Source organism: Monomorium pharaonis, chromosome 4 (assembly GCF_013373865.1).
Source record: "Monomorium pharaonis isolate MP-MQ-018 chromosome 4, ASM1337386v2, whole genome shotgun sequence".
Lineage (NCBI taxonomy): Eukaryota > Metazoa > Arthropoda > Insecta > Hymenoptera > Formicidae > Monomorium > Monomorium pharaonis.
Window position 1 is genome coordinate 7,354,642 of NC_050470.1, and position 26,772 is coordinate 7,381,413.

Genomic DNA, 26,772 nt, shown 5'->3' on the forward strand with positions numbered 1-26,772 from the left:
CTCCGTTCACAGGAGCTTACACCATTTAAACATATCTTTTCCTGTACATCTGCCAGGTTATATTAAATAATATTTTCGCTGATTCGTGAGGATTCGAGCGTCGAACCGCGGGAGAGCCGCCGAATCGCGCGCGCAAGAGGTTCCTCGAACGCTGATCGGTTTACATGCGAACGCGACCGAAGTCGCCGCTTGGAGAGCGCGCTGGCTCTCTCGCGCGACGCCGCCGTAGCGCCCCCCCGCCGGTAATACCTGCGTCTCGGCCCGAGAGCGATATCCCACTACTACGCCACTTCCGCTCGTTCGCCACTGAGCAAAATGGACGCCTTTGTGTCTGTTTTCTTCGCATTCTCACTATAAATACGGTTTACGGGGCGACGCAGCGCCTGCGACGAGGCGATGCCCGTGCGGCGCCGCGTGATACGCGTGTGAGGGCAGTGTCGTGCTCGCGAGTCGTGACCGCGGCCCGCCGTGGCCGACGTGGAAACGCGTCCAACCAAGTAGGCCAAACCGCGGTGGCCCCCGCGGATGACAATTGAGCGAGCATCCCCCGGACGACGGTAGGCTGCCCCGCGGTGAGTCTCGTGACGGGCCAGTCGACGCCGCCAGCCGCCACGACGTGCCTGAGGATCCGCCGGCGGCTGCGAGCGACGCGGGGCCGCGATACGGCGCCCGGCCTCCCGCCAAAACCAGCCGCGGACGCGAGCGGACGGCGACGTAAATAGGCCCCCCCCCCTCCCCCGGGGTAAGCGGAGCGGGCACGGTGCTGTCGCGCGGCGCGACCGCGGCCGCGTCCGCGAGGCGTTGCGTTCCGCGACGCGCGACGGTGTTTTTCCGCGCGAGTGAACCCGGCGAGTTCCTTCTGTCTCTGTCTCGCCTGTGCCCAACACCAGAGTTCAACGTTCATCGTCCGCGGGAGGATCTTGCACTTCTCCCCCTCTACCCCTCGCCCCCCCTCCTCCTGCCCTTGTGTTGTTGTACCTGGTCGGTCGAGGATACGGTGTCACACGGCTTGGATGGTAGACGTTCATTCAGAGAAGGGGTATGCTGTGCTAGTGATAATTATTAATATTGATATATGATCTTGGAAGCAGTGGATTTAAATTAATGAATATCGTAATGTCAATGTAGCACTTCACGTGTAGCTTCCTTGTGTTTGTCGCAGAGAATTCCAATTTGATTTCATGTGCGTCAGCTGATCATGTTACGTTTCTGCCCAGCGACTGGTTGTTTTATGCAAATACGTAGGATTTTTTAATAAAATTAACTTGATGATATTTTTCTAGGAAGAATTTTTCAATGTCTGTTCAGAGTATACTAATGAAGTGATGACGTGTTCTGACAAATATTACTTATAAATTGTATCAATTTAATATGAAACCTTTTCGTCGTAAAAGATAAAATACATGTTTTTTGATACATAATAATTTTATATAGCAATAGCTTAAAACTTGAGATTTGATTTGGATTTTTAAGACTTAAAATAATTGAGAAAACAGTGTAAATTTGATTTTTATAAACACATGTAAAATCAAACGTTTTAAAAATTATAATTAATGTTTATAATTAAATAAGAAAATATTCAATTATGTAAATGTATTATAAGACATTTTAGGTTAGTTATTATTTTTGTTTATATATGTGTGTATTTTATATGAGTATTATTCTCATTGTAGTGTATGAAAATTTTATTTATTTAGATATTTCTCATTTTTATGTTTTTAAATATCTGGTTTTTTAAAGATAATATATTACAAAACTTATACATTAAAAAATGATTATATATATTAAATTTTTGTTGCAGGACAACAAAGACATAAACATGGGTCGTTTATTGGAGGATCCACGGGCTTCATCAAAATTTGGTTGAAACTTTCGTTTGCAACATGGGAACTTAGAAGAGACTTTGTTAAGTTCCCAATATTTGCTTTAGTGCTAGTGTTCTTCAAAGAGGATTTAGAGGCGGCTCTATTCAACGGTGAAATATTAGTGTCAGTATGTCTTAAAATACGTTGTGAGAACACTTTAACAAATTTATTTAGACATTCGTGGAAGCAGTGCATTTAGATATATTCAGTTGATTTACATTTATTTATTGCATATCGTAAGCAATTACTCATAGCATGTCTGCACAGTACTCAGTACATTGTACTGTCCCACGAAGCAAAGAAGCTTAGGAACACCAAAACTGATTTTCATTTTCTTTTTTTTTTGTCCAGGCTGTAATGCCAGAACGAATCAAACTCAAAATGAATGGGGTTGTACCGAGTGTGCCAATAACTACCCTCGCTGGTATTGCGAGTCTCACGGACTTGTTGCCTGAAATGCCCCTACCGACTCCGCTGCCACAAACACTGACTAATAAGTCGCTGTTGTTTCATCCACGAGTAGCGGAAGAGGCGCAGATATTGCTAAGCGTTCGTGACGAGAATCTCGTGCCACAGTTAATAATGTCGTTGTCACAGACGTCGTCAGAACATATTGAACTTAAAGACAATTATCCGAACACTGAACAATCACTTGAAAATGAGCAAAACACGCCTGAATTGCTCAAGGCGATCTTGCAAATAAACCCTGATGTATTCAGAGGAACCCAGCACAATTCTCCAAGGAACTGGCCGCAAGGTGTGCCTATGCTGCACGCGAATCAATCGCCGGCGAGCTACGGCCGTTTTTCGCCGTCCTATTCGAGCTCTTCGGGCTCCAGGCAAACGCCCCAAGGTAGTCCGGCTCATTCTGCGGCACCTAGGACATCCGTACTTCCGCCGCCAGTGGCCAGTGGCATCGCTCACGCGCAACATCCGCGGATGCCGATCACTCCGCAGAATCATGCAGACATCTCGCAGATGTCCCCCTTCGCCGTGCCTTCTCCGTCGCCAAGGAGCAACGTTATGACCGAACAAACGAGAACGTTGACAACGCCCCAGCATATGCAGGAGGACACGAACTGTATAAATCCCTTATCGAACGTGACCCTTCAACCAAACATGTACTCGCCGGCCCACATGAACTCTCCCAATGCACCGATGGCATCTCTCACTAATATGACACCTCAGCATAACATGACTGGTATGACGCCACAACACAATATGCACATGACATCCCCAATCCGCAACATGCCTCTACAACAGCATCCGACCATAGGTATACAGCAGAATCTTTACGATTCTATGATGACTCAACAAGTTCATCATGCATTAGGCAGCGGTCAATCATTGGATATCGATAATACAGTTCAGGAAAATCAGCAGTTCCTTCTCGATCCAGTAGCTGGACTTTCCGATATTGATCTACCGATAGAAAACATTGACGCGAAGCAAAGCGTCGATCATGCGATACAACATTTATTACCGACTTCTCAGACTACGTCCTATCCGAATATACATGCTACCGACATGGTTAGCACTTTAGATCCGGCTGCGGCTAGTATGGCGTCTAATGTGCAACAGAACAATAATTCGGAGAAGAGTATGAAATTTTCTGGATCAGAAAAGCTGAAAGAACCCATTGTTATGTTAAATAGATTATCGCTGGCTGATCAAGCGCTTATGCAAAGGAGTCTGACGGCATTTGCAGAGAAATCGCCGAGTCGCGCGGCAAAAATGGGTATTTCCAATTGTGACGATGCATCAAAAACTGACTCCGAGAGTGAGGAAGAGATCGGCAAGAATAACAAGTACTTTAAGGCTCGCGCGAAAGAGCGGCAGGTGCAGCGAGAGAAGGAGAAAGCGGAGCGGCGGAAAAGCGAGGACAAGGGCCGCAGACGAAAGAGGATAACGGATGACGATGAGGAGGAAGATAAACGAGATTCATCATACTCGCCCACAAAACCAAAAATACGCAAGATTGAGAAAAAGCTAGTGCCTGTGTTAGCCAAACTGAGCGTGGAGGAATTAATGGAGACGAATACGTATCAACGATTTAACTCTGTCATAGAGACGATTTTTGAGAATACCGAGGACATTACGGCGAACGCTGATCTGGAGGACGACGGCGAAGTTCTTCCAGAGATGCTTATTCCCAAGTATCAACTACATGATCTTTGTACAGAAGCGGCCAAGCTCAAAACATTGGGCGCCATGGAATCGATACCTACCGATAAATTGGTGAGATTGTTGAACATCTTGGAAAAGAATATACGAGATGGCGCGAGGGTGTCACCACTCGTAGATCCGGATGACGATGTCGATGAAGGACGATTATGGATGCAATTGGCGATGGAACGGGTTCAGCGCGCTGTAGATGCGTCGTTAATCGCGCTGCACATTATGACTTCCAACAACATGCCGAAGACAGTCTACTTAGAAGATGTGATTGACCGAATAATCCTTTTCATGAAGTTTCAACTACAAAACACGATCTATCCCTCTTTCGACCCTGTATATAAGGTAGATACGAAGAACAAGACTGACAATTTTAATTCTAGCGGACGGAAAAAGCGCGGGCATACAAAGGAAGTGCGCGAGAAAAGTATTCTACAAGTTTACAATAAAATGCACGAGCTAGTGGGTCTACTGGCTGAGCTGTTGAATATACAGGTTCTAACGGATACGAGTGTTTTACATGCATCATCATTGGGCGTCGCACCATTTTTCGTGGAATCGGTGAGCGATCTTCAATTGAGCGCACTAAAACTCGTCACTGTAATATTCACGAAGTACGAGAAGCATAGGAGATTATTATTGGACGATATCCTGGCGTCAATTGCGAGATTACCTAGCAGCAAAAGGAGTTTACGCACGTATAGGCTCAACTCCGAAGATTATATACAGATGTTGACAGCATTGGTTCTGCAACTTATCCAATGCGTGGTGGTTCTATCAGATTCCAAGACAAAGGAGGAGGAGGAGAAGGAGAAGAAACAACCCAGTCATGTAGACGCCGACGTCTTCATTATCAATAGATACGATACCGCCACAAGAATAGCTGGAAATTTTCTAACGGTATTTCTCAATAAATGTGGTAGCAAAGGCGAAGAGATCGATTATAGACCGTTATTTGAAAATTTTGTGCAAGATTTATTAGCGACGGTGAATAAACCCGAATGGCCCGCTGCTGAGTTGCTGTTAAGTCTTCTCGGAAATCTGTTGGTGGGACATTTTTCTAATAAGAGCTCCGATATGTCGCTTCGAGTAGCCTCCATTGATTATCTTGGCGTGGTAGCGGCCAGATTGCGCAAGGATGCAGTCAATTCGCAGTGTAAATTATCAACTATCGACCAAATCATACGAGATATCAAAGCCGAGCAACAAAAGGACTCGGATTATGATCAGATAAAAGACAAGGATATCGTAGGACTAACCGAGGACGATGAGAGGACCGTGTTTCTGCAAAAGGTACTTCTGGATTATCTGGCCGTCAACGGGACGAAGGATCCGGCTCTCGGATATGCGCGTCATTTTTATTTGGCCCAATGGTACCGCGATTGCGCGTTGGAGAAGTCCCGGGTAGGTCAGCCGAAAAATAGTCCGAGTAAGAAGATACATAAGAAACGGGGGAAGAAGAAAAATCGGCATCACAGCAGCGATCAAGATACCGAGTCCGAATTGGAGGAACAAGATCCAGATGAGAACGACAATAACGAGCAAAAGAATTCGGAAGCTTACCGAATTATAGAAGAGAAGAAAAAGTATATTATCAGTAGAATAAGGCCGTGCAGCACAGGAACGAAACCGGATATCCTTCAGACGTACATCGATTACAGCTCTGCAGAATTAATCTCGCAATATCTCGCGTCCAAGAGACCATTCTCACAGAGCTTCGATATATATCTGAAGCAAATTCTTCACGTGCTGACGGAACCGTCAATTGCCATTAGAACCAAGGCAATGAAATGCCTCACGATGATTGTCGAGGCTGATCCAAGCGTGTTGGCGAGAGTGGATATGCAGCTGGGTGTGAAACATTCGTTCCTTGATCATTCAACGTCTGTGAGGGAGGCAGCGGTTGACTTAGTAGGGAAATTTGTATTGAGTAGAACTGAATTGATAGACAAATATTATGATATGCTATCGGCGAGAATTCTGGATACTGGTGTAAGCGTTCGAAAGCGTGTTATCAAAATTCTCAAGGATATCTGTATGGAATGTCCAGACTTTCCCAAAATCCCAGAAATATGCGTAAAGATGATAAGGAGAGTAAACGACGAAGAAGGTATTCGGAAGCTTGTCATGGAGGTTTTCCAAAACATGTGGTTTACGCCAGTGAGAGAGCGTCCTACTCTTGACTCGGAATCGCTATTGAGAAAAGTGATGAATATCACAGATGTCGTAGCAGCTAGCAAGGATATGGGGCTCGAGTGGTTTGAGCAACTCCTGGTAAGTTTATTCAAACCCAAGGAGGATAAGGACGACAGCACAAAGATGCAGACGGAACCACCGCGAGCCTTACTGACAGCGTGCAAACAGATCGTGGATTGTTTGATCGAGAACGTACTGCGGCTGGAGGAGACAAATTTAGATTCGGAGAAATCTGAAAAGAAAGGCTCGTCACAGAGACTAGTCGCCTGTCTAACTACACTCTATTTGTTTGCGAAGATTCGGCCACGGCTGCTGGTCAATCACGCAATCACCCTACAGCCATATCTGAGTTTAAAATGTCAGACACAGGGCGACTATCAGATCATCAGTAGCGTTGCACACACGCTTGAATTAGTAGTGCCTCTGATGGAACATCCCAGTGAGACTTTTTTAGCACAGTTGGAAGAAGATTCGGTGAAGTTAATTTTGCAACATGATAGATCGGTGGTCGCGAGTTGTCTGTCATGTCTGGGCTCTGTAGTCAATAACGTCACGCGAAACTATAAACTAATACGAGATTGCTTCAAGAAATACTATGGACATTTAACGGAGTACAAATCGTTTTACGAGAAGGATCCAACGAATCCCATGCTAATAAGGTGCAGACCGTTTTTCCGACGAGCGCTCTTTACGGTCGGCTTATTGCTGCGTCACTTTAACTTCATGGATCCAGAGGTGATAGAGGGTCTAGCGGAGAACATTAAAGATCAGGTTTTCCAGACACTCAGTTATTTCGTACATTTGGACAATGACGATATCCGACACTTTACGCTGTCGGCTATTGGTTCTCTCTGCATACGACATTACGAGTTCATGATGTTACCGGAACTGCAAGAACTTTATCATCATTTGCTCACATCGGAATACGCATTGGTTCATATGAGAATCCAAGTACTTAATAACATCGAAGTATATCTGCAGGAGGAGGAGAAGAGAATGATCAAGCAAGACTTAGAATGGGCAAAAATGTCAAAACAGGAGAATTTGAAGGAAATGGGTGATGTGTCGTCGGGTATGGCGAGCACTGTTATCCAGCTCTATATCAAACAGATCCTTGAGTCTTTCTTGCATGTTAATATAAATGTACGACATGCGGCTCTCAAAGTTATCCAGTTAATCCTGGCGCAGGGTCTAGTACATCCCGTCCAGATAGTGCCCTATCTGATCTGCATGAGCACCGACTGCGAGAAAGCTGTGAGTCATAGCGCGGATAAACAGTTGCAGGATATCGAAAAGAAATATCCTGGTTTCATCCACATGAAATCGCAATTTGGCATCAAGTTGAGTTACAGGCTGCAAGAAATTCTGCAGAATGACATTACGGTGAGAGGCATGCGAGCAAAGGATGGTGAGTTCCCAGGCGCACTCAACGGTTTTCTCTATACGATCCTACGCAACACGAAACAGCAGAGGCGGGCGATTGTGTTGTCTTTTCTCAAGCACTTCGACGAGACTGCCAAAACTAGTCTGTCGCAAATGCTATACTTGGCGGACAATCTCGCCTATTTTACATATCAAGTACAGGATGAACCACTCTTCATAATCCATCACATTGACATCATTATTTCTATGTCTGGAACAAATTTGGTACAATCTTTTAAAGAGGCTTTGTTGCCTAAGGAGGGCAGCTCAAAGCATATATCGGGACAACTGATGGCACAGCCAATGGCACAGCCGATGGCACAACTGATGGGACAACCGATAGGACAACCGATGGGACACCCAATGGAACAGTCGATGGGACATCCGATGGGACAGCAGACAGAACAAACAACAGTGATGGGACCAGACGGACAACCAAAATCCGGCCAGTTGTCGGTTCTGGAGGACGAAGAAGATGATGAAGAGGACGAAGAATCTCTTTTGACTAGGTTGCCAAGCGATACTACCTTGCTAAGGGAGTATATTACCGCCAGTCAAGGCTTTTTGCTTCTACTAACGCTTCGGCAACATCTCAAAGACCTTTACGGCTTTTCTGACGCAAAGATTGGCCAATATTCACCATCGGAAGCAGCCAAAGTCTATGAAAAGGCAGTGAATCGCAAGAACAATCTGCTCTTTGAGCCCAAAGCCACATTGCAGAGGCTGCGAGAGGGTATGACAAACGTCAGTCAGGAGCTGGACACGAACGGCAGGAAGAAGCTTGTGAAAGAATACTTGGACTTTAAGCAGCTGATGCTCAAATTTGATCCTGAGGAACCGGACGACGATGGCGGCAACGATGCTGCCGATAATAGCGGTAAGCATAGTACGGAGAATCGGCAAGCGGCGAGGATACCGCATTCTGAGGCTGACAGTGGCAGGACGATAGCGGACGGTGGCGTCATGGGAAACGTCGCCTCGTTGGTCATTGCACCTGGCCAGCAGCAATTTCAGTTAGCCGCCACAATCGAACCTGACTACTCCGATGGAGCATCCGAACAATTCGGTAAATTCGCTGCCGCATATGGCAACAGCGGCGGCAACAGCAACGACGCCACGGGTCCCGAAGCTGACGATACATACTAATCCGGATGCGAGGGAGTCGCACCGGAAGCACCGCGCGCACAAGACGGACAAGTCAGTAAGGAAGCACAAGAAGAAGAAAAGGAGAAGAATCTCCGACAGCAGCGACACCGGCGAGGATTACAGTGATCCTGACTTCCTAGTGTGAGTGCGGTGGTATCTCTCATCCTGTGTGTGTGTGTGTATATATATATAAATGTCTGCGATGGTATGCGCGTGTGATCGGTCGGCTGGAAAAACTCTTATTCCGCGCGGCCAAAACTTGGACGCTATTGCAGCGCAGTCGTCCCTTTCCCTTATCATCCAAAATTACTCTTTCTCTCAGAGTTCCGTCAGAAAACTGCATAGAGACTATAATTGCTATGTGGGAATGTATGTGAACGAAAGAAAGAGATCTTTAATAGGAATGATAGCCAGAGATTTTTAAGTGCGATCGAACGTTGAGGTAGGATTAGCGCATTGTTGGCCGAAATGGCGAGTGTCTGCGAGGTTTATCGATCCGCCATGCCGTTGTTAGCAAGATCAGCTCGTTAAATATTTCGTGTGACCGGCTCGGAAACGTGGTTCGTTCAAATTAACTTTTATTTCTTCCCTTCGAAATACACCTTCAATACATTAACAAGCGAAAGTTTCTTAATTATTTGAGTGTATTGAAAGGACATGAGATGAAAAATTATAAAAGATCCGAGAATAATACGAACCAAGTTCTCCGAGAAGAATAAGTACAATAAATGACATTCGAACAAAATTCATCTGTAAATAATATCACATAATAATGATTAATTTCTTTTTACGGATAAAAAAATTAGCGCGAAGAGGAAAAGACTACAAAAATGTACAGTTTGAACGATATCAGTTTTATTCGTCACTGCTTCCTCTTCTTTCCTTTTCTAATTGAATTTGAATAAATTAAACACTGCTTATTTCGATAATGCTCACTTATTAATATTTAAATTCGTCCATTTCGACGATTTATAGATAGGTAAATGTCTAAATTTGCTACGTTTATTTCAATGTTTGTCAATTTTAAATTATACGATCCATATTTCTGTAATAACTACTGTAACATTTATACTAACATGTTTGCAATATTAAAAAAAAATGTAGAAAAATAAATTACTGCGTTAGGATGTTGATACAACAATAAATTTAATAAAAAGTAAATATGATTGTATGGTCTAAAATTATAATTAATAAATTATTTTTAAGAGAACGAATAATTTTTTTATAACAAAATTTGCTTAAAATTTGTTTGATATTAACATCTACTATCATCTTATTATAATTATTATATTAAGTTTTTAATTATATTTAATATATTTATTATAAACATGAATTTTTAAAGAAATTTTTTTAGAAATTTAGTATAACATTTATTTTCAGAAAAAAATGGTACTATTCTTGAATAAACACGTTAAAGAAAACAACATACAATTTCATGTTAAATTTTCAAGCATATCTGAATATTTTAGAGATTAGGTCAGTATTATCGATATAAGCGGTAATTACTCGCTTTTTAGAAGCAGAGTACCAAATATTGAAGATTCATAAAATTTGAACAAACGACACGAATTGAAGTCGAGGGGGCGGATTCGTATAGATCCTCCTCTGCAGTATGTATAATAATGAAGTAGCAGGACGCATTGCCTATGCATTACGAAACGTTGTTTGTAATATCTGTACATAAAAATCTTCAAGTAAAGTATCTTATTTTCTTACAAACTATATAGCGGTGACATTTACGAAGAATACTTAAGATTTTGTTGTAATATTAAGTATTTATTCAGGATTCATGTTGTCCCAGTATAGTTTGCTTTATGCACTCATTCGTCCTTGGTGTACGAAACGACGAAAACGATAAAAGGAAAGAAAAGAACAAACGGAAAGGTATCGTTTTTTTTATACAAGCTTATAGAGATAAACAATAGTGTGTGTGTATTCTTTCGACGAAAGTTAAAAGCGGGATCTATTGGCGTAAGATGACAAAGAAATGCGAAAAATATTGAAAGTGTGGTGAACTATCCGAAGAATGCGATTCTAAAATTTGAGTTATATTTTGGAATTTAGAAACATCAAAGAAAATCTTAACAATGTTTCTTATAATTATTTAAAAATGATGTAGTTGAATTCTTAACACAAATTATTTGTAGGATCCAATATTTAATTATCAATTATACAAAGTGATAAAAAATTTTGCAGCTGTTATTTTTTACAAAATTCTTACAAATAAACACAGTTTTAGAATCGCAAACTTTCATCTTCGTTTCCATAGCCAGTTGGTATTGTACCTGAAGAACAATATTGATTTGTTGTAAACAAAATACGTAAACAAAAAGTATGATTTTTTTATCGTGCTTAAAAATTAGGACGTTAATGTTGGATTCAAAAACAGTTGTGACTTTGAGAATTGTACAAGAGTTGTATTGTATTGACTTTCTTTCCATTGTGGAACAGAAGTAATCTTTTTTATAGTTCATAGATATGCATCGTACAACAAAAAAAGAGAATGAAAGGAGAGGCGAAGTCTCGTGGTATTCTTTTTATGGACTGGGTGCAAACGCGAAATAGATTGTATAGTCCGATTAAATCAAATTCAAACGTTTAAATGATATCTATGTATTGGGATTGAAAATACTGAATATTTAATATCACGTACATTTCTCTGGCTTGGAAACGAAAATGACGACAACGACGACGATTCAAACGCTTCCATTTTTGTTTCGAACCTGTTTTCGTTTTTTCCTGTAGTGAACGCTTCGAGGAATTTGCTAATGACGATTCATTAGCATACATCTTGCTGTAAATGACGATTACATGGATCTTTCATATTTTCCACAATGCGTAGAGAAAAAAATTGAATGGATACTGATGTGCACTTAGAAAAATGAGAATCCTGATCTATTGTTTTAATTTTTCTTTCTCCTCTCGAAAATTTATACTGGGAGAAATTTTTATTACATATAATTTTAAATTTTTGTATGAACATTTTTATTTTCTAAAAAGAAAACGAACTATAGAATTATTTGTATCACATGGGGATCCGTTCAGTTTTATCATCTCAACTTTTCTCTAGTAAAAACAAAAAAAGCTATAGCTTTCAATTTTTACATGTAATTGGCAAAGAAAAATAAATATAAAACAGCGAATACAAGTCAAGCGCGTTATGTAAAAATGATTTAATTATGATATATTTACATGTACTTGTTAAATTTATTAAGTTCTACCACATGTGACTTGTATAAGCTTATCTTATTATTCTTTTTCGAGGAAGTGTTTATCCTAGCTATGCATTTATATTCATCATGAGAGATTATGCGCAAATTTTCGCATTGTTTATGGATTTGATAACTTTTGACAAACGTAAGATCTAGGCGCATGTTCTCTTACATACTTAATTTTCGATTAAACTCGAGCTTTATCGACACCGTACACCTGTCTACACCACGTCAATAAATCTGGCAGCAAAACATGTATGAGAATTCGTTTAGCATTAAGAATGCGCGTAGACTTTGGAAGCGCACGTAAGAATTTTATTTGTGAAAAAAATTGTCGCGCTTTTCGCTTTTTTATCTTTCTGATTTTCTGAAAATTTCTCGGAACTTAACTTTCTTCATACAAAAAGTAGTTAAAATTATTCTACTTTTGTGAATTAATTTTCTTTTTATGAAATATTTTGATAAATTATGGCTGTCTGTATAGAAAGAAATCTACTTATTTGTGGAATGTACTCGGCCACGTGCGTTTCTAATGTTTAAATATTAGTAAAATTCGGTTATTAGACGTATTGAATCCTTAGAAAACAAAAAAATGACCTGTCTCGTTTCTTTATAGAAATTCGAGATAAAAAATACTATATAGAAAAATAATACTATATAGAAGACTGCATAACACCAGATTTTTACGAACGACGACTATCCGGGGGAAAGCAAAATGTGAACCGTGATATGTAGCAATCGTCGCGTTGAAACGACGCGCACAAATCCCGCACAAAATCATTCGTCGTAAAATCATTTTCTCGATTTCAGAAATTTGGTTTTGCGCACGTGACTTTGCTGTTGCTTCTTATAACCGTTCGCATATTTCTTATCAGCTTTTCTTGTCGCATAAACTTTGCAATAAAAAATTTCGATAGTAAAATTCGAAAATTTGTATTCTATACTTCGAGGTCTCTTTAAAATATTATAAATTAAATATTAATTTATTAGTTTTATAATGTATCAAATAGTTTTATATGAGTTAATTCGCTTTGCCTCGTTATATATATAAATATCTCATTATTATTTATCAATCGGCGAATCAGTTAGAGGCTTGATTGCGGAGAGACTAACTTTTTTTTTTTTTATAACTGCACCATGATCGGTGATACGTGCACATAATAACTTAAATGCCTGATTTTCTAATTAGTGCGATACTAGTTCGTTAGGTATTAAACTGTGCAAGAAATTTCTTTATATTCACAACAATTGTGAAGATATTTGCAATTATTGTGTATATAAGTATCTTTACGAAAAATGTTATAATTTTAACGTTCTGTAAAAATATTAACATTTTTCTTACGTGACATTAAATTATTATAATTTTTGTTTTACGAATACTGTGATTATCTAAATTGAAAATTTCTCTAGCTTATATGTCATTACATCTATCACTATTTTGTTGTCACACAGCAAGTCATCACATGGTGCGAAACGTGAGGTCTTGTTTTTGAATTTGTACCGTCCTCGAAGCGTGCAATGCTAGAGTTTAAGCGAGAACTTATTTCCCAACGCGTACAGTTCTCTTTCAGAAAATATATATCGGGAGGAATAATTTATTAATCAGATATTCATTTTAATCGGAAAATTTATCAAAGCAAGCTTTGAGAGAAAATCAAATTAATCGAGTCTCTAGTATTTTTTTACTTTGATAATAACATCTGTCCATAAATATGGTAAAATCTGTGAGAATATTTCTTACAGACTGATAATTTAATGGTGTACTTTGCGCCGAGTTGTATTACATAAAGAAAAAATAAATTAAAAATTTATTAGTTCACTCGTCAACTATCAAAACAATTTCTAAAGCAAATTCCGTAACGATTGAAGATTACTAGTTCTTTCATACATTTTTCTACTGTACGTTTCTATAATCACAATGAAAGAGTTCTCTTTTTATGGACAACATAAGAGCCAAAAACTTCAAAAATACTGTATGCTCTCGCGCGGCTTTGGTAGCAGTTCTCTCCGAAGTTAGCCTCTTCAGTATTGTCACGAAAATTCGAGGAAGTCTTTCTTTCCGAAATCGCATAGCTATGATTATACATATACATATAGTATATATATATACATATGCAATTATATCTGTAAATAATTCACGAATGTAAAGATTCTAATAAAATTTATCAATAACTCATGCGTTCTCCAAACCCTCTCAGAAGTTTTCTTTTTCTTTTTTCGCCGACTGCTTTTTTTTATATTGTCTGTAAATACGATTAGATTAACTTAAACATTTTATTTCGTTTACTAAAGAGGCTTACAAATTTTTATTTTACTGGAACTTACATGAAACTTACATAATTTTACATGGAACTTACATAATTATTTTTGACTTTAAAATATTTTCTCATAAGTTTTCCCAGAAGATACCTTTTCGTTTGTTAAAAAAAAAAAGAGATATGTACGTATTCTCGCTGATCGTCTAGTCGATTTTCGTATTCGAGAAAGTTTTTAATCGTAAAAAGAAGCAAGTGCGGCAGTGTAAAAAAAGTTGTAAAAAGAGAGGATGGCGGAATTAACACTAATAGGGAAAAAAATTAGCAGCAAGAACTAGTCTGCTGAGATGAGGGACAGCGCAGTACACGTGGACTTTACTGTTGACTAAGGAAACACAAATGTTAATGATACATTATAAAGGACAGAAGGGAGGCTTTGCTGTACAAATATTCACATATGTACATTTATCCTTTGGGTTTCGGAAAGGTTAGTGATAAAAAAAGAAATCGCGGCAGCCATTGCAATGACATATATATTATCAATTGAGAGAGCGTGAATGAAACAGAGTATATGTTAAATACAATTTATCGTTCGTTGTAATAAAACAAACTCCTGAGTATGCATTAATAAATTCTAAATAGTTATATTTCTACGTATAAATAAATAAAGAGTATAAATACAAATGCACTAAAGCGAGAAATAAAAAAGAGTACATTTTAGGATATTTGCGCGTATTCTCACAGAGTGAGAGGTGTCACCGTATCGCGCCGTGTAGGATTATCCCGCGATATGTAAACAATTATAATAATAATAGTGATAATTACTAAAGAGGAATTTAAAACTATTGCGGGCAGACTGTCGTCAAACTGTCGTCGAGCTATCATATTCGGCGCGATACAAGACACTCTTTTGTATTATAGCATATTATATATATTATATTACCTATGTGTTTTTGTATTTGGTCTAATCTAACGAAGGAATATCTCGAATTAACGAACAGAAAAAGATTGATAGAAAGTATATTATATATATTTGAGTAAAATGTCGTTGAGAGTTGAAATTATCCGAGACGACTATCCGTTGACAGAATCGTCTCTCCTTCTCTTTATCTTTTATTCCGTCTTGATTCCTGGAAATAAAACAAAAGTTACGAAAATAAACAGAAAGAGAATCGCGGTTTATAATTGTAAAGCCGAATATATGCGAAACGGTGGTCCTGGATAAAGTCAACGCTCATAACTTTACTCATAACTTATTATGTTCATCGTCTAAAAAAAAACAAAAAAGTGCGTTCGTAAAGAAAAATAAATATAAGTATATATCAATATGTTTTGTGTATTTTTTTTTATTGCCTTCTTCGTCAAAATATGAAGGAACTTTAGTCAGGAAAAAATCTTCAACCTCAAGAAAACGACAGAGCATCCTTAATCTCCATCGATTCCTTGTTTCTCCAATGGATATGTCTGTAAAAAATGAAATGTATGGGTATAAATTAATTATGTAAAAAGAAACATTCCTTCTCTTAAGAAACGTACAAACGTGGAACGTCTTTGATATACTGCAACTTCTTTGGCTCCCTCGTGTTAGGATCATGCTTCCTGCATTTTTCTCTCCACACTTCAGTCGAATTCAACAGAGTGGAGTGATCTTGCTTTGTCGATATTTGTGATCTTGCAATTTTTACCGTTTGATTTTTAATCAATCTTTGTTTCGCTATCAAATTCTTTTGTCTTCTTGTATATTCTGCATCTTGCTGCCTGCGTTTTTGAAAAAAATTTAAATTTTATAATTATTTTTAAAATTTAACGTAAGCTATATATATGAAAATATTTAAGTCTATTACTTATTAAAATATTAATATATTTTTTAGAGTTATAAAATAAGTTGCAGATTTGCAAAGATTAACAAAACTTTATATTTTTCTTATTACACGTTTTATTATCTAACATGTGTTGTTATATATAAAATAATAAAAGTATACTTTTATGCAGTTTTGAAAAGAAATAATCAATCGATACCGGTACCTAAAAGCTTTAATCAACATCGGATTATACTTCGGTCCTGTTCTCGAATCGTTTTTCGAAGTTTCGGAAGGAACTACCATCGATTTTCTCTCACAACGCTCCCCCAAAACTTCCCGAAGTCTTTTCAATCTTTCCCTTTTACGTTTTTCTTGCGCGGCAAGCTTCGACTTCATCAGAATCTTCAACTGCTCCTCGTCCATCAAACGTTTACGCTCTTTTTCTGTTTTCCACTGTCTTATTAATTCCTTCTTCTGATTACTGATATCATCAGAGTTGCCAGTCTTCGTTATTCTCCCTTCGCATTTATCCTTCACGCAAGTCGAAAGATCTTTTGTGATATTGGAATTTCTTTCCTCTCGTGAAATCTCTTCCGTGGTTTTGGCTCCGGTTTCATCCTCGCGATTTTTCATCTTCATCTTCTCCGTTTCTTTTTGTTTGCGCCATTCTTTGACGCTCGATCGTTGCTTTTCACGCAGGCTCAGATAAACCTTGTACCAAGCCTCGTGATTCACTATAGTCTCCGCTGTTAGATCCGGACATTTGACTCGAATGGCAGTCACAAGAGCAGGAATGTTGCTGCACTTTTTTCTCATTTTCAGAAATAGGAGATGATCACCGTCGCTCCAGTTATCAGTATGGCCTGTAACGTGACTATTTTAGAACGTACTGCATATTCATTTTTTAAATTCGTTTTTATAGATGTATAATAAACAAAAATTTATAAAAACAAAATTATGGCAGAAAAGTTTTATGAAGTGTGTATTTAATAAAGTTTAAGGATATAAACTTGAGAGTAGAGAGCATGGTTTATTATTTATGGTTTATCATTTGATTGGATTATTATAAACATTTAATTAGGCGATATTTAACGCAAATATATTACGTGTTATAAAGTAACAACCAACTGTCATAAATTATATTTTATTGCGCATTTTAATTGCCAACGCAGGCGCATGCAAATGTGTACGCGGTACCTGTTTTAGCAATTAACTCGTGGAAGTCCTCGATCTCCTTATAATCATAACACTTTTTATTTTCCTTGTTAGAAGATGCGGCGGACGTTGGTTTGCCGATACTACCGGTTGCATTCTCATACTTATGCAAATTCGATTCAAATTCGCGTAATTCAGATTCGAGGGCAGTTTGCTCCTGCGACAAAGTTGCAGCCTGTAGTTGAGAGGACTCCTGAAAGTCCCGAATTTTTTGCGACAATCTCTCGAGCCGTTGTTTGTATGCATTCGTATCTAAATAAACGATTATTCTTTTCTTTTAAATATCAAATCTTTTAATCGTTAAGACAAATTAAAATTTTAAATACATATAGAGATCGCTGTACAACTAAAAATGTATAATAATTTTATATAAATAATATAATTTAAATGTCACACAATACTGGTACTATCTAGTGAAAAAAATTCTATAATACAAAAGTAATACGAAAGTAGCACTTTTCAGTAGAGGATGAGTGAAGATTCACCTAACTTCTGGATCTGTTTGGGACAATTTGTGACCGATTGCACCGATTGCAGTTCCTTAATTATTTCCTTCAAGGGTTTCTTTATACTATCCAAAAAAGTCTCCCTTTAAAAATATAGTTGAAGTTAAAGTCCGCCGTAGAACGGACCTGCCGCGCGGACTTGATATGCATAACGCAATCTAAAATCGACTGATTCGTTTTTCACTACGTACCTGTTTTTCGAGATGTCACTCATATTATGCAAAACGGGTCGTAGAACTTCTGGTTCCAGTTTCATGTTCTCCATCAAGTTGGCGAGGCTCTTTTCCATCAAGTATTCTTGCTGCTTTAGCTTCAACAGGGATTTCCTGCACTTCGTACTTTCAGCGGAGCACACTTTCCCACACGACGGAATTCGCTTTTTTTTCTTATCTTTCTCGTGAATAATTCCATTCATCGTACACACACACACACACACAGCTGCGATATTCTTTTCCGCTTATTATTATATTAAAATAATGTAACCTAAAAGTTTAAGAGCTAATAAACGCGTAGAAAGCTAAGTTCATTGAAGTTTTTGAGGCCTGTTGGAGTTTCACACATGGGTTTCCATAGCAATTCACCATAAATATCTCCCCTCCCATGCAATCGCACCTGCTGATCAAGTAGAAAACTCGTACAATTCTATAGACTTGCAGTAATTTTATTCACGTGTAAATATGCATATATATATATATATATATATATATATATATATATAAAACTTATAAACATTTTATACGTAAAAAATAATATATATATCTATCTATCTATCTATAAAAATATTAAATTATAAATTGTTATATAAGATAAAGTGTTTTTCGTGATACATATCTGCGACTAAAAAGATAATGTTGTTACTAAGACATATTTTATACTAAGAATTCAAATTTTTAGTTAATTGTTCAATTTGCCTACCATTGTTTTTATCGTAATTGACTTGTTAATTATTTAATTAATATATGTTGCTACATGAAATGTTTTCCGCGATATAAAGTTGTTAAAAAATTTTTATTCATAATAAACTTACTTTATGTCTGTTTTACTTTTTATTTAAATTTTCAGCTATCGTTTTTTATTATTATCATAATTAATTTAATTGTCAAATACATTCATAATCGTACATGTACGTTGAACAATAACAATGTATCTTATTTTTGCATACAGTTGATTTTAATTAGCTACGCTAGTTTCATTATTTCATAAAAATTCTATCCTTGCACAAAAAACGCTCATAAATATAAATTTTATAAAAATACGCATAAACCATTGTTACCCAAAGTCGATTAGATTGTAGCGGCAGGGTTCCATTGTACAAGCACGTGCTTATCGACGGCCACATAAGGACGGAGATTTTTGTCGGTAATCAACGAGACATAAACAGAATAACAGAAAATAATCGTCATTATAAACAACAAGCAATCAAAAATTGCAAGACAAGAGAGAGAGAGAGAGAAAGAGAGAGAGAAAGAGAGAGAGAGAAAGACTTCTCTGTGTCTCTGCTGGAAGGAAAAAAAACGTATAATTCGATTTTGCATTAGTTTAAATAAAATACAAAAAAAAAACAGATTTTATACGAAAGATTAAAATAAAGGTCTGCAAATCTAAATTTTATTAAGGAGAGACGAGGCATATTCACGCGGGCGAAGGACAATACGTTTACATATACGATCCTTGCGCGTATCGACGAGATAACGCGTTCTCCAATCCGTAGTGACCCCTCGCGGTGCTCCGCGGACCGACTCCGATCTCTCCCTCCTCCTTTCAACCCGCGGCACTTCTTCGACCGCTTGCGCTGCGGCGCATTTATACGGGCGGCCTGTCTCTAGGCGCCTCAGTCTCTGATTGGGACGCGACGAGTGCGAGCATGGGGTTCGCGCGTACCCCGCGAGACGTAAGACCGTAACGACAACGCGCTTCGACACCGCAGCCACGACGAAACGGCGGGAGGAAGAGCGAGAAGAGGAGAGATAGCGAGCGACACGCACCGAGGACTCCTCTCCGTCTCCGAATGGCCTAGCGATCGTTTCGCCTATCTTTGATATATCGTCTACCTCCGAGTGAGCCTCCTCACCGCGAGCGACGCATTTCCCGGCGCGAGAGCGTGTAAATCCGCGTATGTCGCCGAAAAGTCCACCGGCGCCGACGGACACGCGATTTTCCGCTCGATGAGCGAGAGATCCGTCGCGCTGCCGCGTAAAACGAGCTGATCGGTACGCGCGCGCGCGCGCGCGCGTGCGAGAGAGATCGGCGACTCGCCGCGCTCCGTACAGGTGATTTTCGGTGCTGGTGAGAGATTCGGGAGAGACACCCTCCACCCCTGGATTCGCGAGGCAAGCGTAAGTACTCCTCACTCGTTTTCTCACTCGTTACGCTAACATGCCATTGCAATCGTGTGCTTTTGCAATGTGTGCCGAGAACGATAGCGATCGAGATATTGGATAGGTATTAATCGATCGAGTCGCGCGAATCGAAGGAAATCGAGGTACGTCATCTCGATTGACGTTGAAGGCGAAACGCTCGGCACTTGAATTAATAAGCAGGTGCATTTGTGATTCGCATGTGTTCCGAGCCTTTTTCTCCGCGCGTTGAAAGATTCATTATACGCGTGAGACAGAATATCGTATTAAGTACCTTTTATATTTCGATGGTAATTACGTATGTTAAATGTATAACTTTTATATTCAAATTTATAATTTATTCTCCAAGTTATACATGTATTTGTAGCATTAAATTTTTCGATGGATTCAAGAATTAAAAAAAAAATATTGCAAAAATAATTTTTACGTGAGAAGATCTTTCTAATGATCTTTAAAATCTTTGGATATTTATTAGATAAATTGCTGGTTTGCGTTTTATGTAAATTCTGACACTTGGAATTTCTAGAAGAGAATTCGCTTCTCCCTGTGACGTTATGCATAATATAGTAAAATCGTATGTGTGTATATCTGCAATTGGATCGATCATATATAAATATGACCGTGTAAGTAAAATTGTGACATGACATTCCTTGCGACACACCCTGTAATTAGACCATTTATACGGGAAAATGGAGCATTTCGACTGCGGCAGGACATAAATAACTGATGCATCTGTTGCACTGCAAAGATGACTCATTGAGCGAGTTTTCTCATTCAATGACACTGATAAGGATACATGGCACGCGATATGTCAATGTTAGATTTTGACTTGATTGAAATGGATATTCCAGATAATAATCGTGCAAATAAGATAATCTCCAGCAATGAGGTAAATTCGCGCGAGGTAAATTCCTTGGAAAGTATTGCAGTTGTATATGTGAAATTATCATAAAATTAGATGCATTTATATTAATTCTATACATGTGTACACACACACACAGACAGATATGTGTATATGTAACATAATGGCATATATATAATATTTAATATTTATACACAGAAAAAAAAGTAACATAGCCAATAACATGTATAATTGCGGGCTGCCAACTACATAAAATACTCAATGCAATAATATTTGCTATTAATGCAGGTACAATGTTGATACTGCAATAGCATATATTATTGTATTGAGTATATCTGTAGTTAGCAGCCCGCAATTACATATCTTATTGAACGTATTACTTTTTTTTCAGTGTATTAATAGGGTCAATATAGGACCAATTGTTTCAACTTCTTGATAAACTTACCTATCATGTTGTCCATCTTCGTTTTTTTTCTTAAATAAATAAAGACAGAGACATTTGCGTGATGGGTAATAAGTTTACCAAGAAGTTGAAACAACCGGCCCATAGTGCCATGTAGTATACTAATTCCTCTGTAGGTCCGTAATAGGCAATAATTGATTAAAGTCTTATTTTATACAATTTCATGCTATATTATTATACCTTCCCATTCTGGCTACTTAATCACCCGTTAGAGTCGCTTCTACAGAGAAAGTTTCATTGTTCGTACGATCGTAAGGAGGCTCTGCTCCGTAATCATTTAATCAATTATGAGTAATTGTGACTGCAATACGGTAATATAACTAATTATTCGCGGTAGGTGGACAATGATTAATTATAAGTAATCGAAATTTTATATCATTCCCACAGTACTCTCCGTATTGCGTTTACTCAATCAGTCATTAAAACTTTTACGTAGATAGCGTCATTGTTCTAATCGTTGGAAGGAAACGTTGCATCGCACGAACTTAATTAGAAGTAGTTAATGCAATTGGAATTACGAATCGCGTGACTTTCCTTGCGTTAAATAATTCCACGTGATACAATGTGTGGAAATAGATCGACTAAATTGTAGAGCAGTACGTAATTCTCAAATCCCATGACTTTTCCAAAGAGAAACGAAACTCTGTTATAAGAAACAAAAATATGTTGACCGTACTTCCAATGATTTCCACGTGCAATTACATCAATTATACGTACCAGGATAAATTGCAGAATATAAAACGAAACCAGCGGGATCGGAGATTTGGAAAAGTTATCGATCCAGATCGACGGAGTTAGATCGCGGTTGACGAGTGTACTCTCGCCCGCGGGACGGCTCGCGCGAGTAATGGCGCGATAATTTCGCGGCGATTGAATTGCCGACGCAATTACTCGCTGGAGGCGTGCAATCCTGCGAGCGAAGACGATCGAGATAAGTGGACGGGGACAAAGTGTTTTGTCGCGCTAGATGGTCGGCCCCTCGAACGCGCGGTGCGCAAACGAGATACTCCCGTCCGACAATAAGTAATAAACGCGGGCGTGGTGCATAATAAGCGACGCATGGCTGATGATGCCCGCGTATTACTATTGAACGGCATTGAACTTACGCCCGAGCCTTATCAATCGTGCCGTGCAAGCTAGATATTGCACCTTGCGCCTCGGCATAATTTTTGTGGCTGTCTGCCACATATAAGAGAAATATTGCAGTTTCAGCAGAAAAATAATATGAATTTGATTTCAATAACATTTCTCACAGAGGTACTACCCTAAATTTCTTTGAGTGAAAATACTGCCACTACAATTTCTCAAGTGATTTTCCACACCAATAAGATTTTCCATTCCAATAAAAGTTAGAATTCACTCTGTCAGAGTTTAGAGTGAATTCTAAACTCTGATTAGAATTTTAACCCTTCGAGTGGAAAATCACTCGAAAAATTGCAGTGACAGTATTTTCACTCCAAGAAATTTAGAAAGGAATCGTTCGATACTAAAATCCTAATATTGCCGTGAAAATTTCGATATTTCAATATCGCGTTGTCTTAACGTCTGTCAAATTTTTTTTTTTTTACGTTAATACACTACGCCCGCTTAACGAGAACAAATTCAGGCGTACGAATTCGACTTTCGCGCTTTGAGTACGCGATAAGCCGGGTGAGTGACGTTGTCACGCGTCGCCCAGAACTTAAATCACATTCAGCCCGACGAAGATTCCACGATAATCCACTTGCTATTCCACGAAAGCCGGCATCGCAGGCGAATTGCCGGCGGATCCTCCGCGTGCCGCGCGAGCACTTCGCGGCACTTCGGAGCAACCGTGCCGCTCGTTACGGCTGTTCTCCGGTTAAAAGTGAATGGGGGAACCCGCTCATTCATAAGATTTTCTTCCGAGGGGGGCAGCGAGCCAGCCGCGCGCGTTCCCTGCTTCGCCGTCCAGTCTCGCTCGCTTCGGCGGCGTAGCCTCCGGAGAAGGAGCGCGGTGGTGCGGAGAGGATGCGCGCGTTGCCGCGACCGGACATGCAACTTATCACGCTCGCTAATGCGAGCGTGTCCCCGGTACGAAAGGACGAGGCTCGCCAAAAGGAAAAAAAAAAAGAGCGAATAATTACCCGGAATAAATATTTATAGTGTTTCGCTCGGCGCGCGCGTCGATCGCCTCGCGCAAACGAGTTTCGCGCGAGGATCGAAAACAGGGGGAGGAGGAGGGGGGGAATGGATAACGATTTCGGCAACATCGAGCGATCGAGCGTAACGAAGGGTAGGCGACGTTATATTAGTTTGTTTATCCAACTTTCCGGACATTATCGCAGACACTCGCGTCGGCGAACGTTTCAGCGACTTCTCCGTTGCACGTAACGGGAAATTGATTACTACCTCTCGAAATTGTTTAACGGAATTGCGCTGTAATCTCCGCGCGCGTCTCCCAAATAGAAGTTGAGCATTAAATAAAACGTGTAATGCAGAATTAATTAATGCTGATAAAGACGACGGGACGATGAAACGCTGGACGATGAACGCACGCGAAAACACGGAGTCTAATTACCGGCTGACACATTTGGAAAATGATTAACTAACCAGAGAGCTGACTCGAAAGCCGGCTTTATCTCGTGTCGCGTCTGTGTATCGGGAATAAACGCCAATCGTAAAATCGCTAAAATGTACGTGGCCCCGCCACGCCGGCGTTGATGCAACAAATCAGCGCGCGGATATAGAAAAGAGAGAGAGAGAGAAACGAACGTCGGATTTATCTCGCGGAGAAACACGCGGCCCTTACGCGGTTTGTAGAGGTTTAACATCGTTAAAAAAAAGCGCGGCGATAACGCGGCCGAAACATCTCTCTCTCTCTCTCTTTCTCTCTCTGTCTCTCCGGTAATCCCGTCTCTCGCTTAGCGCTGAACGCCGCGCCGGCCGGCAGATTGCAGCGTATATACCGAACATCACGATTAATGAACGGCTGTCAACGGCGCGGCATCGCCGGAAAATCAGTTGCACGTACATATATCGCGGGCTATGCAATGCTGTCGAGATGCGTTTGGCCGAGAGACGTGCCGCGCTCGCGTGCATCGGATTAAGTTGGATTTCAAGTGCGTTCTGATATTCCGCACGATGACAGCACGATCCTTAGAGCAATCAAGAAGCGTGTAATTTTTGCGAGGGAGGCGGAGGGAGAGGGATGGGGGGGGGAGGAGGGGGGAGAGATTATGACGAAAACCGAGCCGCTAGTTTCGAAAGGAAGCACGTAGAGGAGGTGCCTCGGGTGGAGAAATTATGATGTCAGAGTAGAGAAGCGAGGAGTGCCTCGCACTGATTTTGAAACGAATACCTCTTTCTTTCTTTCTCGTCCTCGCTCGCTTCGGATCGCTTCCTTTGCGGCCGGATTTGGAGTCGAAAAGCTTCAGGGTCCCCCGATCGGTGGTGGGACTTCCCCTTTTCGCGAAGGTGAAACTCGCTCGCGGAATCTTCAGGGTCTCCGGACGCGATTCCGTCAATAACCGCGTCGGTTATGGAAGTGAACCACCTCCGCGGAAGGAGAGAGGGAAAAAGGAGCAGACGCGCGAAAGATGCATGGGGGAGGGCAAATAAGTCCGTGCGGCCGTGGCGGGAGAGGTGATCAATCTCGGCGCGCTCGAAGGTAACTTTACGGGCCGGCGCGTAATGATAAACGACTACGGAGCCGGACGTTATCGGGCCGCGCCGCGTATAAGTATCCGCGATATCGTGTTTCTCTCGTTGGCCGTTGCAACGCGGGCCATCATGCGCGACCATGCGCGACGCGGATTTGCATTCGCGGGCGTAGTCGAGAGCTCGTCGTCGTCGTCGTTGAGAACAGGTTCATTTCGTCGCGCCGCGAAATGAATGAAATCGTTAGGCGTTACGAGCGCACGCCGACGTCGGATCGTTTATTGGCCGCCGGTATCGGTGCGCGTTCGAGCGCAATTACGCGTCGCGTAACTCGATGCGCTTTGCGCGCGAGAGGGAAACAGGCGCCGGCTTACCATATCCGGTTTTTCCCGGATATGCAGCGCCCATCGGCGACTGCCGTCCGTTGAACGCGACGCTGCGATGTCGCTCGTTATTAGACTCGACAGCTTGCTTTTCGAAGATTTCACCGTAGCTACTACCGATTTTTCTTTCTTTTTTTTTTGTCTAAAGGTCTAAATATAATTCTCGTGCCCAGAAACGCTTAAACTTTGGAACAGGAAGGCGTAAATGATGCCGGCCTTACCAGTTTGTGGTCGTGTTTGTCTTGGAGACAGTCGGCCGCTGCGTATCGCCTCGCGCGCGAGTGTTGTACCGGATTATGTTTGTACTCTCTTAAACATCGTTATACTAGAAGGGAATTTTTAAGACAAACAGTCTCTCCCCCGGACAAAGAAACGCCGTCGTGCTTACGCGCGTGAGTGGGCCTCTTAATATCTCGGCGACGATGATATCTCTCGAATCTGAGCCTCCTCTATCCCGCGGTGTAATCGTTACGGTTGCGCTGCACCTCGCGTTTCCTCCTGCGTGTACCGTCCCCTTGGTACACGAAGAAATAGCACCTAGATATAATTGTAGGATGTTTACGACGCGATAAAAGCGCGGAGCGTTACAGTTCCCGGCGATAAGTGCATCCTGAAAAAAAAAAAAAAGTGTCTTATACGATGATGCATTTCGAAAGTCGTTATGCCGTATTGCGCAAAATTCTGTGCATATCTTAGCGCGCAGAGCGGAGAGATAATATTCGTAATATTTTATGAATAATGGAGGAACGGAATATGCATAAAGGAGACGTGTTCGTAAAGATGTTTATCGGCCTACTTGTATCTAATTAGGAAAGTTTGCCAGGTCTGTGACAAGATCGACGGACCTCTCGGACTTCTCTATTATGCAGATCGCGTTCTTACTACGTGTTGTCTTTATGACGGAAATGCAGGGAACAGTTTTCCCGTCGTCCGTTATTCGCGTCTCGTTATTCATATACGGGAAACGTTTTAGACTTCTGCACCGATGGAAATTTATCGGAAACGAAACGAATAATCCTATTCGCGGGACGACTAGCCGGCGAGAAGAAAAAAAGAAGGGGGGGGGGGCAACATTAAATGGACTGTAAAAGAGTAAACGATCGTTAATTACGCGGCGCGCCTCATTGCGCCTGCGTGAAACGGGCATTATATTCCCGGGCGAATTTCGTTTTCTATATTTACCTTTCGCAAAATTATCACACCGGCCATCGCCATAATTACGACGCAGCGAGACTTTCAATTTATCGCGATCTTGTTTCCCCTTAATAATATATCGGTGCTATCTTTGGTACGAC

General features: G+C 40.4%; 3 protein-coding genes and 1 long non-coding RNA gene across 4 annotated transcripts in view; 2 read left to right on the forward strand and 2 right to left on the reverse strand.

Annotated features, from left to right (window-relative positions):
* Positions 1-266: 266 nt before the first annotated feature.
* On the forward strand, positions 267-9,903 carry LOC105830509 (nipped-B-like protein B). The gene is given in 4 exon segments (XM_028189301.2): positions 267-1,039; positions 1,802-1,988; positions 2,217-8,675; positions 8,677-9,903. Coding segments are annotated over 2 exon segments (6,726 nt in total). The 5' UTR covers positions 267-1,039; positions 1,802-1,988; positions 2,217-2,222; the 3' UTR covers positions 8,950-9,903.
* Positions 9,904-12,148: 2,245 nt separating this feature from the next.
* LOC105830510 (coiled-coil domain-containing protein 112) lies at positions 12,149-19,283 on the reverse strand. Its single transcript, XM_028189300.2, has 7 exons — positions 19,068-19,283; positions 17,986-18,409; positions 17,774-17,877; positions 17,271-17,540; positions 16,297-16,936; positions 15,808-16,029; positions 12,149-15,735 (listed from the first exon to the last, which is right to left on the reverse strand). The coding sequence occupies exons 2-7, from the start codon at positions 18,207-18,209 to the stop codon at positions 15,675-15,677; spliced, it is 1,521 nt and encodes a 506-aa protein (XP_028045101.1). The 5' UTR covers positions 18,210-18,409; positions 19,068-19,283; the 3' UTR covers positions 12,149-15,674.
* Positions 19,284-19,589: 306 nt separating this feature from the next.
* Positions 19,590-26,772, forward strand: part of LOC105838292 (GAS2-like protein pickled eggs) — a 63,894-nt gene continuing 56,711 nt past the window's right edge. The window contains exon 1 of the mRNA XM_012683750.3: positions 19,590-20,130. The gene's annotated coding sequence lies outside the window, so the exon portion shown is untranslated. The remainder of the gene's footprint in view (positions 20,131-26,772) is intronic.
* LOC118645321 overlaps positions 23,030-26,772 on the reverse strand; it is an 87,514-nt gene continuing 83,771 nt past the window's right edge. Inside the window, exon 3 of the long non-coding RNA XR_004963074.1 lies at positions 23,030-26,087. This is a non-coding gene — a long non-coding RNA (uncharacterized LOC118645321). The remainder of the gene's footprint in view (positions 26,088-26,772) is intronic.

Excerpts from the sequence above, each read along its gene's own strand:
- LOC105830510 (XM_028189300.2), bottom strand. The coding sequence starts at position 18,209 with ATGAATGGAATTATTCACGAGAAAGATAAGAAAAAAAAGCGAATTCCG. Across the intron at positions 17,878-17,985 it reads AGTGACATCTCGAAAAACAG|GGAGACTTTTTTGGATAGTA; the intron begins GTACGTAGTGAA and ends ATATTTTTAAAG. Across the intron at positions 16,030-16,296 it reads ATGTTGATTAAAGCTTTTAG|GCAGCAAGATGCAGAATATA; the intron begins GTACCGGTATCG and ends TCAAAAACGCAG.